This window comes from Molothrus aeneus, chromosome 6 (assembly GCF_037042795.1).
Source record: "Molothrus aeneus isolate 106 chromosome 6, BPBGC_Maene_1.0, whole genome shotgun sequence".
NCBI classification, from domain to species: Eukaryota; Metazoa; Chordata; class Aves; order Passeriformes; family Icteridae; genus Molothrus; species Molothrus aeneus.
Window position 1 is genome coordinate 29,956,326 of NC_089651.1, and position 14,029 is coordinate 29,970,354.

A 14,029-nucleotide genomic window follows, 5' to 3' on the forward strand; every position below is an offset into this window, starting at 1 on the left:
TATTTCCTTCCTTTCCAAGAAACTCTTTGGGAACATTTGAAGTGCTCTCAAAATGCAGTAGGGCACATTACAAGATAGCTGTAAATGCAAAGGTTGAACTTCTGTTTTAAGAAGATCATAATTTCTACAGCTGTTGCTAGTTACAGGTAGCTTTTCCCACACTAAAAATCAGAATACATCTCATCAAAAGCCTAATAGTTAAGAGCAACTCTGAGAGATGCAGAAGAAAAATGGGGGAAAATGCTAAAGAATCTGTAATATGGCATGGACAGTGCAGCCTGGGCATGCAAAATGGCTAGAAAGAATCTTCATGCCAACCAGTGGGAAGGAAAAGCAAAAAAATAGTTAAAACCCCTCTTCAACTAAGTATGTGCATTCTGTGCTGAAGAACAGCCTCTGAACAAACCTTCAGCAACACCTTCTCTCACAGTGGGCACCTCTTACCTGAGCCCACAGCAGCTCATGGAAGAGATAGAGGAGAATTGAGCCTCTGCAGCTCTGTAAATCTTTGAATGCCTCTCAAATTCAACTGCCAGCTGACAACCATTACATAGACAAATGCCTACTAGTAAATTAGTTGAGAAAAACTATGTGTTACAGATGTTCCCAAACAGCCATTAAAATACACTCATCTTCACTAGAGCACTCTGCATGAACAGAGAAATCCTGCCTGTGCTCAAGGAACTTTTAACAGAGAATACTTAGGCTTCTCAGCAAGACGGAGCTAGGAACAAACGGACATAGTCTAAATTTTCTTACAAAAACCAAAGCAATGCTACACAAAAGATGTGGCTCTCTCACCTCCCTTTTGCAAAAGGGGACAGAGCAGCCAAGGCTTCCATCTTGCTCCTAACTCATTGCCCTCACCTCAGAGACAATTCCAAGCTGGCATTACCAGATGTGTTCCAAGTCCATTGGTGTTACAAGTATTCCTACCAACAGCCCATGGAATGATAAGAGGTTACTTTTGTGCCCTCAAGGATGTGACAACAATGCCCACGCCAGCTTAATGAAGGACAAGCTCAAGAGTGGTGATGACAGTACGCAGGGTCTTGTCCCCATGGCTTTGAAAGCAGATCTGTCTGCATCTCCAACAGACAGCATCCTGAACAGCCTGAGTAGATGGAACCTACAGGAGGCATTGGAGGAATGAATAATTCATAGTCTTGTTCTGCTGCCAATGCATCTATGCTTTCTTGTGCCCATGCGGTGCTCGGTTTTTGTTTTAACAGTAATAGGAGACTTCTGCACTACATTTGATGGTTCTTGAGGCCAGCAAGAAGTAGCATTTGCTCTACTCACAGCAATAGTACCACACACCAGAGCACTTGCCCGACACAGCTTTCTTCAGAAATACTCATGGCTGCATCACTGACATAACAGCTGGACTCATACAAAGCTCATTCCATCACCAGCTGCCTTCTCAGGAAGCTGCTGACACTTCCTTTGTTATAACATTGTAGCACTGGTCTGGACTTTGCCACTCAAAAGATGACACTTGGTGACCAACTGAAGCCCTGTAGTCAGCTACACAATGGGTAGCACAATCACAGCTGGAGCTCTAGGCAGGAGCTGACCCTGCTTATCCACACTGTTAGCACTGCCACAATTAAGTCTTCTGCTTTCCTTCAGCAGCTGACTGGGTCTGTTTCCCAGTCTCAGAGAGGATCAGGGGTCTATCAACAAGAATACCCAGAAGAGTGGGACAACAGAAAAGCCCAACACAGGATCTCCTGGGCACTACAACTAGGAGAGGGTAATGAGACAACTGAGACAGGACAGACTGAGGGATGACCATGCTACATGTATCTGAAGTTTATACATGCAGCATGCAGATATTCAAAGTGAGTTCCCAGCTAGAAATAAAGTACTGTGAACAACCTACCCAGGAAAGCTGATCCACAATACGCAAAACAATATTGTAGCCTGAACTATGCCACATACTGCTAACACAAAGAGCCTGTCAAAAATGCTGCAGGGTCTGGAAATTGTTCTGGTCCCACAATGTCCACCCCACTAACCAGAATCAATATTAAGTTTTGCTCTGGGATATAAATCATCCTTCCAAATTGATAGCATTTTACATGTACTACGTCGAAGTGTAACTGATTGCCACAGCATACAGGAGAGTGGCAAGATGAGGCTAAGAAGATTAGTAGAGTAACACACTGGTGAATCAGGTGCAGAGACTGCAGTGCTTGTTAGGGCCAGGAATAGACTCCTCATCATCCAACTCACACCTGTGCTTTCACAGGAGAGAGCAACCCTCTGTTCTTTACCTACTGCTCTGGTTTAGCTCAGAGAAACTGCTCCACTGTCCTGATTGTTTTAACTGCCTAAGTCTATCAGAGTGTGAGGTTTTAAAGAGACAATAATACTGAAAAGTTTGGCTGTATAAATTACAAGCAATCAGAATGATGTGACTCACAGCAGACAGAAATCAAAGGTGATGTGTGCAAATGGCAATCTTACACCTCCAGAAAACAACTTGGGGTTTAAACCAATAGAAATAACTTTGCACTCTACATATTTAAATTTCAAAGGTCCCATCTACAATGCAGTCAGCTCTGTACTCAGACAACTGCTCTGTTTTTCTGGTCTACAAGTGCAGTCCCGCCACTTTTAGCCTCCAGACCTTACCTTTTCCGGGGAGGGATCCTGGAGCTCTCCCACTCTTTGGCTAGCTCCTAATTCACAACATCCGCAGGTAGACTAGGCTGCTTCCAGCAAGTCCAAGGGGTTTCAGATGCCAGTGGTTTTCAGCCCAGGTGTGTGTGACCAACAGTTAACACAGCAACCAGACAGCCTTCCTAAACCAAAGAAGTACATTTTAATCTTAATGCAGCACAGTGCAAGAGAGGTTTTAAACACAGAACGAGCCATGTGTATGGATAGCTTAGCTCCAGTACATTGGGCCCTGGAAGACCTGACTTCTTCAGAGCCCCCACACAGCACCTGCCCCTTCCCCAGGGTAGCACCCTGACAGCTGCCTCTCCTTGGGTGAGGCTGAGCCTTTCTGCTCTCCACTGTCCTTCTGGATGTCAGCCACAGCAAACACACAGAGCAACTGCATTAGAGTCAGTGACCAAAGGTTCACTGCTACCGTTTCAGCCAAGGTCTCAGTTAACCCTTGGAGGGCCTGCCAGAAATTGCTTTACTTCTATTTTCCCCATCAATGTCTCAATTTTTGAAGCAAGCTTCACTGCTGACACCTCTCCACCCCCATCCTAGCTCTCCTAATATTGCCTCCTTATCTTCCCAGATCTCCTCTCATCCTCGCTTCTCCAATCATCACACTTTTCTTCTCCCTTCCCCATTCAGGACAGAGTTGCACTTCATGTAAACAGGCCCTTCCCAGTGCCACCCACCCAGCACCCTAACCTGTTCCTAACCTGTTGCCAGAGGGGCACTGGCACTGGCCTCTCTGCTCCAGTGATCTGACTGCCTTTCACCTCCATGTTGGGCTCAAGCAGCACAGCTGCATGGTCCAAGCCAGTGGAACCCATGAGCTGGGGCTCTCCTCTTCAAATGCTGACATTTGGGATGCCACATTCCTGATTTTCACAGAAGTCATGCCTCGAGGTGACAGCTTCAACACACAAGTATCCAACACCTTATTTACATCAGCCTCACAGATCTTACAATCCAAGGGTTTGTCTATACATAGCATTTTTCTGGATTAATTGCATATGAAGAAGTTAAAGCAAGGACATTTATGTGTCAGACTGTATAACAAATGAGTTCTTCATATTATCCTAATGAAGCTCAGCATTTCTGTGCACCAAAATCCAAGAGGAATTCGAGAGACATGTTTTCCTTAATAAACAAAACAAACATACGCTGTTTTTATTTAGATGACACAACTGCAAAACCACTCCAATTAAAAATGCAGATTAAATAACTAATCCTCCCCCCAAAAAATCTTCCCAATGAGATTAATGTAGCAATGAATAGCATAAACCCACTAATTAAATCAATGTAATATGGGTATTATTGAGACACATCCAGAACCTTCTGCCTATGCCCTGAAGCTTGCATCTACTTTGGAGTCTCTCTTATAATGAGAAATAGTTGCTATTTTACCAGCTACATATTTATATATCAGACTGGGAAATAACTTTTTTGTTGTCTAGCTCTGGTATAAATTGTTGCTGCATCAATGTTCCTAAAAATTATTTGCACAGAATCCATTTTCCTTATATGAATTTTGCCACTGTTGGATATTTGCCACATATTTCTACTGAACTATTTATTAGACATATACAAACAAAATTTCAAAAGGCATTTCACTAGAATCACAAAAACACTGAGAATGCTTTTTACATAGTCAGATGCACTTGTCTATAATTTTAAATGTAAAAGACTGAGGAACAAAATCATACAAAATAAGCAACTGCAACACACTTCCAACTCCTTAAATGCAGAAACATGAATACTACAAAAGGCTTCAAGTCAACCTAACTTTAGAACAACACAGTCCTTCTCAGTCCATCCCTTTCCCTGGCACCAGCACTCAGGCCACCCATGGGGCTTCACCTGGAGCCAGACCAAGGAACTTATCAGCCCTCTGAATGCTACTCCATGCTACCTAAAGCTTGCTAAGTTTTCAGCTGTATCATTATCTCAAGATTTGGCTCACAGCACCCAGCCTAGCAGGAAGAAGCTCCCTTTTCACAAAATACTGCATGACTTTGAACTCAGAGTGCTGGAGAAACCATACCTTTGGTTACAAATGTATCTACACTTGAAAAAAAACACTCATTGAAAAAAACCTCCATTAGTAAAGACTATGTCATAAAACACGTGAGCAGAGCAGTAGAGCTGAAGATTTGATCTTAAGGCTCACATGATTAATACAAAGCTTAAACTGTTCAGAAAAGGTGATTTGTTTTTTGTTTGGTATATAAATTGACTTTCTGTGTCAAAATACTAATGATTCAAAATGTGTAGTGTTTGTAGTAAGGGAAAATCAAACAAAAAACCAGACAGAATAGTGTGAACATGCACTTGCATATACAAAAATAGTTAAAAACTAAAATCGTAGACTTCCCAAAACAGCACTTCCTGCTCTGGCTGCTCCTCTGACACAAACATTCCTGGTGTCAGCAGGTTGGAGACTATACACGAGCATAATCTAGCAGAACTGCTCATCAAGTGAGAATACAAAGAAAAGCAAACAAAAAAGAAAGCAAATTCCTGACTGGAAAGTGATTAGTTGAGCGTTCCTTCAACTGTCTCTTTTAGTATTTACATCCCTTCGTTATTTCTACAATTCTCTACAAAGAGAGCTAAGGCCCATGCAACTAACCGGTGAAAAGTTGTGCAACAGAAAAATCAAGTCACAACATTGCTCTGTGACTTATCTGGGATTCTCCTGAGAAGAAAGTGCCAAATTTGGAAACAGAAAGTGAGTCTGTGTCTTCTCAGAAACTCCCCCTGTTTTGGCAGGACTTACACAGAGGATGATGCAGATTTCCCTTTTAACTGAAGTCCCACCATGTCTCTTGATGAGGACTTCTGAACCTCTTCCTACACTGGACTGAAATACTGCAGAGGGACATGTAGGACACCGTCCCTCATCTCCTGAAATGCAAATGCCTTTTGCTCCTTCTGGAACAACAGAAATGTAATTGGAAAACCTACTCCGTAAAGCAACAACTTGCACTTACCCAAGGAAAACAAGTGATTTCAAGGTTATGAGCATCCTTTCCCAGATATATCTAGGTGGGTGCCCTATCTCTACTGAAAACTTCTGTCAAAGCCCTGAGAAGCACATTAGACCTCTGGAGTTTCAGATTTCTTCTAAAAGCCATGCCACCACCCAACAGCTGAAGAGGCTTGGCCAGATGCCTGCATCCCCACACAACTACAGTCTCTGCAAATGCTTCTGTGGCTATTTATTGCCAAAACCAAAAATGCATTTAAATAACTTCCAAAAGTCTTTATTTTTTGCTGTTGTTATCTTGCAATATCTTTGAAAAATAAATTAAACTCAGGTTTCGAACAAACACACAACTGAATTCCCTCATGCTGTCTTCCATTATTAGACTATCACTTTTTCCTCTGTGTACACTCATCCCTTCTTATGTTCCTTCCATTCTGCTTCTGCTAAGGCAATAGAAATGAACCAGCTGGATTTACATTAATATTTTCATGAATTACCCTGGCTCTCAATATTTTTGAGCCAAGGGGCCACCATGAGTGTTTTGATACTTATCACAACTTGCCATGCATTTCTGTCATCTACCTTTTAACATAAATCTCTCACCCTTTTTCTGAATTTTCACGGTCCCCAAGGATGAGCTCTGACCTACTTGTTGTAAGCTGTTGAACCATCAAACACTCACAGACCCACTGCAGGGAATGGTTATTTACTCGTATATGCTCACATATAATTCATTATCTTTGAGAGCTCATCTAACTTCCTTGTTGATTTTGTTGATTTCAGGTTTGGTGAACGCTTTTCTCTAAAACTGGGGTCAAATCTGACCTCACAATGTGGCAGATTAAGCAGCTAAGGAGTTAAAAAGGAGCAACTCTTACAAAACTCCACCTACACTTTCTTTATGAAGAAGTACAGCACCCATGTTATATCATGAAAGCACACTCACTGGCGTTTTGGTAATTGAAGGCAGGGTACTGTTGCCTGGCAACTTATCTGATTACCATTTTTTCAAGTATCACATGCACACTTCGATATGTTGCATAATAATGTCTCACTTTTATGCAGCCTAACCCAATGGGAAAAAAAAAGAGGGGGATGGGGGCAGGAAAGCTACAAAAATTCATGTCTTTCTTTTCTGGAAAAAAAGTACAAGATAGTAGCTCAAAAGCAGGTTGAAACATTAGTATTCCTGAATTTTATTCCTGCTTTTCCTGGCTTGCTGAATGTGCTTATACAAGCATTTTACTTTATCTACTTGTCTGCAAAATGACACTAATAATACCAGCCTCACAGAGACACACTGAAAATTCATTAAGAACTGAGAGATTCTCAAATGAAAGATGCAGTGGAAGTGCTGGTGTTTGCACTTACAGCTTTTTAGTACTCCAAACGTTGCTAAGCCATGGTCCTTAAGCATAGCAAATGTTCATCATTGTCATGACATTGTCCAGTCCTTGTTTCTCAAACCAAGGAAACTATATTTCTGGCATCAGAATGGGACATTTTCCCACTTTCTATGTCTGATATGTAGCTGGGGAAAGAAAAAATAGAACAAAAAACCTACTCCCACTGCCCCACACACAAGGCAGCATACCCCAACTTGGAGTAACTATCTAAGAGAAGGACATGGATTCTAGAAGTTGACCTTTTGCACATCCACAATTTATAAGGCAACATAATATGACATAATGAATTGCCTTCTTTCTATATGCACCTTAGTATTCCACTGCACAGGAAATGGCTTAGCTACCCCGGGCACTCCTAATACCATGCTAACCTCTATCAGCTCAAGTGGCTGAGGCTGATGGTTTGGAAAGTATCTCATCTCCATGGTAAAGTATTAAGCAGCAAAGGAAAACCAAAAGCAACAGCAGCCAAGCTCAATATTGCTAAGGAATCATTACATTACCTTCACAGCAGCTTTTCTCTCCGTAGTTAGACATTCAAGCATTTTTATAAAATGTATCCTACATTTATAAAATGTATCCTGAAGCTCCTGTACAAGTCCACTTCCAATTAAAAGCTTAATTGTGAGGTATGTCTTAGAAAGAACTGCTGGATCAAAATAAATAAAATCACATGGTATCTACTGTACCACTAGGGGAAACTATACACAGCTTAAAAACAACAGAAATTACAAAAGTAAATAACTCTTCTTCTAGAACTTACTAGAAGCATCCTTACCATAAGCCTCTGCTGACACAAAATACAAAGAAAACACGTGACTCAAAGTGTCCCATGGGTTAAGCAAGTCTGGCTTTGCTAGGTCAGTTAGCAGGAGAGGAAACAGCCAAATCCACTGCTACCATCAGGAACACTGTCGCAAGCAGAGAGGAATGACTACCTAGAGCTCTGCATAGACACAGCCGTAGCCTAGATTTCTCAGTCCAGATTAGGCTGGTGGAGCCAAATTATTTAGATCATGATCTGTGCATACATTCTGGATGAAAGGAATAAAAACAAAACAGACTCCCCATCCCCAGAAGGCACTTGGCAGTACATACAGCACTATGCTAGAGCTACCCATACTAAAGACAGAGCTCCCCCCCTCCAGAAGTACTTCATCATACTCCCAGCAGAATCATGAAAACAGGACAGAGAGGTGCTCCACAGAAGTTCTTCATAAAGACTACATCCAATAAATGGCACACCTGAGAGCAAAGATCCAGCAAGGAAGAAGTGAAACAGCAGCTTCACCACGCTATGCTATCAACACTCACCTAGTGACTACTAATGCTTGTATCTTATGCAATGAAAGCAAGACAGCATTTGTAGTAGGGAAGATTCCTTCAGTCATTTAATCCAGCTTTGACACAAGCATGTGAGGGCGGGGGAGTTTCAAAATAAGGTTGTGGTGAGCACTGACACCAACAAAAATCCAGAACAAAAGAAAGGGTAACATAAAACACTTCCCTCTTCTATGCAATGATTAGACACCTCTGACCTAGTAACTGATAGGTATGCTCATTCAGATATGCCTACAAACAAATCTCTAAAGCAGTCTAGCTTTTATTTCGCCTCTGAGGACATGTTAACGAGCAGCATGCACCTGCAAAGCCTTTTACACTCATTTTAGCTGGACTGTAAGGTGCATAAGCTCTGGCTCACAGCAGACATTATTGGGTGTATCATTTACAGCCAGGAATGTAGTGCTTTGACTAACCAGAAAGAGAGCGTTGTTCTGAATTGGCACAGATGTTGGTATCTGCTCCTGCAGAGCCAAAGCCTTTGCCCAGTCTGGCTTTCTTTCAAGACTTCTTGTGGTCGCCTGCACAGCCACCTTACCGAGGAACTCAGGAACCATCTGGATACTCCTGCCTCACATATCATAAGAGAAATGTGAAAAGCAGACCAGATCATTTCTGACATAGACAGCTATCAGCCCTCTGCTCCCTCACCCAGTCTGTACTGAGCCTGCAAAGCTAAAGCAAGCAGCATGGTCAGGTGAGAAAGCCACCAGAGAATACTGAAACACATACAGAAAGCAGATCTGAGAAGGGATCATTTACAAACCTTACCAAGCAAGCCACAAGCAGGTAATACCTTTTATGTTGGAAAACATTAGCTAACTAGATGATGAAACGTCTTTCAAAAGAAGCAAGGAAATATACCATACTTTACCTTTCACATCAAGCAAATTTTGTTCTGAAACAGAACTCCCACTTGAATTGTTCAATTTCATTTCTTTCACTCCAGAAAACAACTCAGGAACACCACTGGACACCACCTCATCTGCAGCTACACAGGAACACGCAGGATAGAAGTGACCGCATATAAGTTTGCTCAGGTGCCACTTCCCCATCTGCAGGGCGTGGCTCTGGCACCTGAAAGCTTAACAAGGTACTGCAACTGCTATGGAGGTAGGAAGTGCTTCCCACAAAAGGATGGTAAGGAGTGGGAATAAAGGCTTTTCCTACCTCCTGCTGGTAAACAATTTCTTTAAGTAACTGACCCATTTTCTAGAGAATAATTAGCCCTAAGGAATGAAGCACTGCTGCCCTTTAATTAGCATGTTGTTACCTCTCCTCTTACCATATAATAGCATGCTGTCTGAGACTGAAAAAAGAAACAAATCAACACAACAACTTAATTTCATTTTCTTAAACATGGTATTTGTTGAAGGCAATCCAGAAACAAAGAATCCTAAGGTACAATTTGCAACAATAAAATTTTCCATTGCTTCTATGATTTCACCATCAGAACAAGGTCTCCTCCACACCACCACTCTTTAAGCCTCCCCAATATATTTTCTCCTTTTTAAGAGCTTTTTTATTATGCTTTCCAGTCATCTTCCATGAGGAAAAATTTCTTTCCGTTGTCAGACAGCTTAACAGAAAGGACTCTTTTGCCTAAAACATAGTCAAATTTCCTGCAGATAATTTTATTAAAATTTCATTAAGTTTCTTGCAACATAGGTCAACAACTTGGATAAGGACAGAAGTTCTTTAGTCTAAGGAGACTAGAGGTGCATACCATGAACAAGAAGCACAAGAAAGCACACCACAGCCAGTGAGGTAACTCCAAAACTTGCAAAGAAGGACTCTTCAAACAAGTCTCACAGAGATGATGCTTAGTGACCGATTCCATGCTGCAGAAAAAGGAGCTGCTTGGCCCCAGACTCTGTGACAAGTATGATTCTGAGGATACAAACAAGACTTGCCATCAAAGCATGTGATGATAGCAAAAAGCTGGGGGTTCCCCCCCTCCTCTCTCCCCACCCTCCACAGGAAGAGTGCACAGTCTCCTCTCCTCCCCCTCATTCCCCCTCCACACCTTCTTCCTGGCATGATCAGTCCCCAACTGCAGCTCATTTCTAACACTTTGGAGAGTAAAACTTAAATTCAAGTAAAACTTGTAGGTAAAACTTTAATTCATCTGACTAATTATGCCATGAGAAGAAACACCCCTCCTGGACACAATGCAGCACCTGCCAGCAGCCCTGAAACACCTGATCCAAGAACAGTTACTGCCTTAACCAAGCAGACAGGTATTAAAAGCATATTTACAATGCCAGAAAACAACTCCTCTCCCCATTTCTTGACATGTGGGAATAAGTAGATCTCAAATTACAAGGCCAAAGGGTTCCCTACATCTTCACGCCCTAGAACATCTCCAAGATGCTGAATAAAGTATAGATTGTAAAAAGATATCTTAAAAGACTCCACATGCTATCGAGTTCATAACCTTATCCAAAAACCTCCTCCTGCCTTACACTCTAAGCTAGAAACCTGCATCTCCCTTCAAGGTTAAATTTGCCTTTCACTGTTTGGCACCACATGTTATGACATTGCCAGCAAAACTGCAGAGTCCCCACTACCAGGTACTATTTCCATTCAGATGCAGAGATCTAGGTTGCTCTCAACCTACACACCTGTGCTATCCATACCTCCTGGTCTAGACCCCTTTACCACTGCTGTAAACTACTACGGGATCTTGCCATAAGAATTCCAAGGTTTGAACTCTCCAAGGAAGCAGCTTGTTTTCTGCCTCCACCATCAGCCTTCAGTAGAGTGGGCACAGCAATACTGACCAAGGCTACAGACATGCTGCCAGAGCCTCAGCAAGAAGTTATGCGGTAGCAAGCAGTACTGCCTCAACTTCTGCTTGCCCCTCCATTTCCTTTCCACCAGACTATACTACATGCTTTTTCAGTATTCCCCTAATCAGAGGATCTCAGAATGTTTCACTTTGAATCAGCTGCTTCTAGCACTTTTGCTGAGCTTTGTTTAGAAAGCTGCTGTAGCTACTAGTTAACCAAAGGATTTGGAGTTAAGTCTTGTTTCAATTTGACAAAGACCTGTGAAATGCCATTTTCCCCTACCTCAGTTTCCTGTTCTATAATCTGGAGACACCCATGTTCTTCAGTGGCAGCCTGAACAGAGAAGTATGAAATTCTCAGATATACATACCGAGAGCATATATTCTCTGGGAGAAAATACCTACTTTCAGATTTAATGAAAAATCTTAACTTATCCACAGTAGTAAGCTGCTGTTACTTAACACGGGAAAACTGATATTTCTCTGTGGAAGAAGTCATACCTTTTCACTGGGACAAGGTGCTGGGATTCAAAGAGGACCTTCAGGATGTGTATGGACACAAGAGTATCTTACAGATTTCCTAAATAACTTTCCTCAGTGCTGGCTGAAAGTGCCTACAGGCATTTTGGACTCCATGTCAATAAGTCTTTATTTTCTTTTCTGTTTCCTAATAACTTACAGTTATTTTTGTTTTAATTACTTCCTATTTACCACCAAACAGTAGCTAGCCCTATCTCTAACTGATGCTGTACATATATTAATGCAATTTTGCCCCTGGAAAACACAGACTGGAGCTCTTTGGGCAATCTGTTCTTCTTGCAAATCCCCAATGCACAGTCACAGATGTGTTACCACCTTGCCTGTGAAAAAAACCAGCTCCTGCAGAGTCCGCATTTTTCCTCAGAAATAAGAGAAAACAGGAAAACATGTGAAATAAACAATGCCAGAGAACAATACAAAGTATTTCATGTAACAGAGTTTTTCTGCATCTGTTGTGTAATTATGACGCTTAACAAGTTTGTACATCCCCGGTAATTTTGGACCAGCAATGTGAAATGATCTCTAGAAGTCCCAGTGTAACGGTCAGCTTAAGATGAACACGACAGGGCAGCCTCCCCAGCATCCCTGATCCTAAGCATCCTAAGAACAATTTGCAAAACCCTAGAGTAAATGAGTGAATGGGGAGCAGAAGGAATCAGATTTTCCATTTTGCAAAAATTCAGCTATTCTGAATATTTTTCCATTCCAAAAATGGAACAAGAGTAAACATCTTGAGACCAATTTAATTTTTTTTTAATAGAAAAGAAAAAACTCATTTTCAGCTGACTGTAGTACCTGTATCCCTGACCTCTGGCTTTACACACAGGAGTAATTCACAAGGTTGCAGAAAAGTCACTGAACGGACCAGAGCCAGTTCCCACCTCCCAGTTCAGCTCTGCAAACGCTGGGCTCATTCAGAGCCATTTCCCCTTGCCTGGAATAAAGTTTTACAGAAATCAATACAAAAAGATGTTTCAAGACATTCCTTTTCGTGGGGAAGGAAAAAAAAAAAAAGGCATTGTCCAGCGAAAAACAGCTCCGATTTCAACAACCCCTTCACCCTGCTTTCCCTGAGCCCCGGAAACTTCGCAGGCGGGGTCGGGAGCTCCCGAGCAAAACCCCCTCGACGCGCACCGCGCTGCCGCCCCGAGGAGCTGCGAGGGGCGGCGGGGCCCGGCCCGCGGGGCTGCGCCGCTCCCCGGGAGGGGGCGACACACCGGTGCCCGGTGGCCCCGCGGGGCCCGCCGCTGGCGGGGAAGCTGCCGCTCGGCCGCCCGCCTTTGTCTCGCCCCAGCCGGCACCCGCCCGGCGGGGACGGCACGGCCCTCCCGCCGCCAGAAAGCGAAACCAACGGCACCGGGCGCCATCCCCGCCCTCCGCCCCGGGCAGCGCATCCCCCGCGCCGCTTGGCTGCGGGGAGGCCGCCGCGGGCCGCGCGCACCCCGTGAGGGCAGCGGCCGCGGGCAGCTCCCGGCGCCGCCGCTCGGCCCCCCGCCCGGCCGTGGCTCGTGTCCTCACCGGTGTCCATGGGTGCCCCGCGGGCGGCGGGAGGTGAAGTGTGCCAGTGACACTCGCCCGTAGTATGGATGCGGTTTCAATCTGCACATGCTCGCTCCCGACAGCCAGCCTGCCCCGCCACCTTCCCTTAACTCTTTCCGCACTGCCTCGCACCGCCTCCCCCGCCCCGCGGCGCCGGCCCCGCGTCCTCCTGCCGGCCTGCAGCCGCTTCCCTCGGCCCGCAAGCGGGGGGCCGGCCTGGCAAGCCCTCCCGGGGCCATCGCGGGGCACAGAGCCTGAAGGCGGCGAGGTAGCCCCAAGGGAGGGACCTGCGTCCCCTGGAGAACCGGACCCTGCCGGTGCGGGCCGGTGTGTGCTCAGGTGAGTGTCGGGAACACCCTGCCCTTCCCAAACGCCTGGAGTGTTGGCTCCGGCCGGGAACACGAAGTGGCACAGTGCGCCTTGGCTGGTGAGCCTGCAGTACGAGTCCTTCATATTTACTCCTCCAAAGAAATCCGTAACAAAAACAAATAAACACTCATACCCCATCAGCTGAGGGATGTAACCCCCATGCGCCTTTGTTGGATCTGGACGCTGACAGGACATCCCTGCAGTGCAGGAAATCAAACACAGCTATCAAAGGAAGTATTTGTCTGCAGCTTCGGTATTACAATAGGGAAACACAATCTCTGAAAAAAATGGTTTTTTCCACCCGGAATGATCTCCAGATTCAGAAAATTGCCCGAGGAAGAATAGTAAGAAAATAAATTTCAAGCACAGGTAGTAAAA

The 14,029-nt window shown here is 44.1% G+C and overlaps 2 protein-coding genes across 4 annotated transcripts in view; both read right to left on the reverse strand.

Moving 5' to 3' along the window:
• Positions 1-2,754, reverse strand: part of RAD51B (RAD51 paralog B) — a 396,438-nt gene extending 393,684 nt beyond the window's left edge. Inside the window, exon 1 of the mRNA XM_066552056.1 lies at positions 2,641-2,754. The gene's annotated coding sequence lies outside the window, so the exon portion shown is untranslated. The remainder of the gene's footprint in view (positions 1-2,640) is intronic.
• Positions 1-13,306, reverse strand: part of TMEM229B (transmembrane protein 229B) — a 32,097-nt gene extending 18,791 nt beyond the window's left edge. For 2 of the 3 annotated variants that reach the window (XM_066552060.1, XM_066552061.1), the window contains exon 1: positions 2,641-2,753. Coding sequence is in view for 1 of the 3 variants with exons in the window: in XM_066552057.1 (XP_066408154.1) it covers positions 13,262-13,271 (10 nt within the window). In the remaining 2 variants the exon portion in view is untranslated. Of the gene's footprint in view, positions 1-2,640; positions 2,754-13,261 lie in introns of those variants that run through there. The other variant, XM_066552057.1, reaches the window with a different exon arrangement.
• Positions 13,307-14,029: the final 723 nt, after the last annotated feature.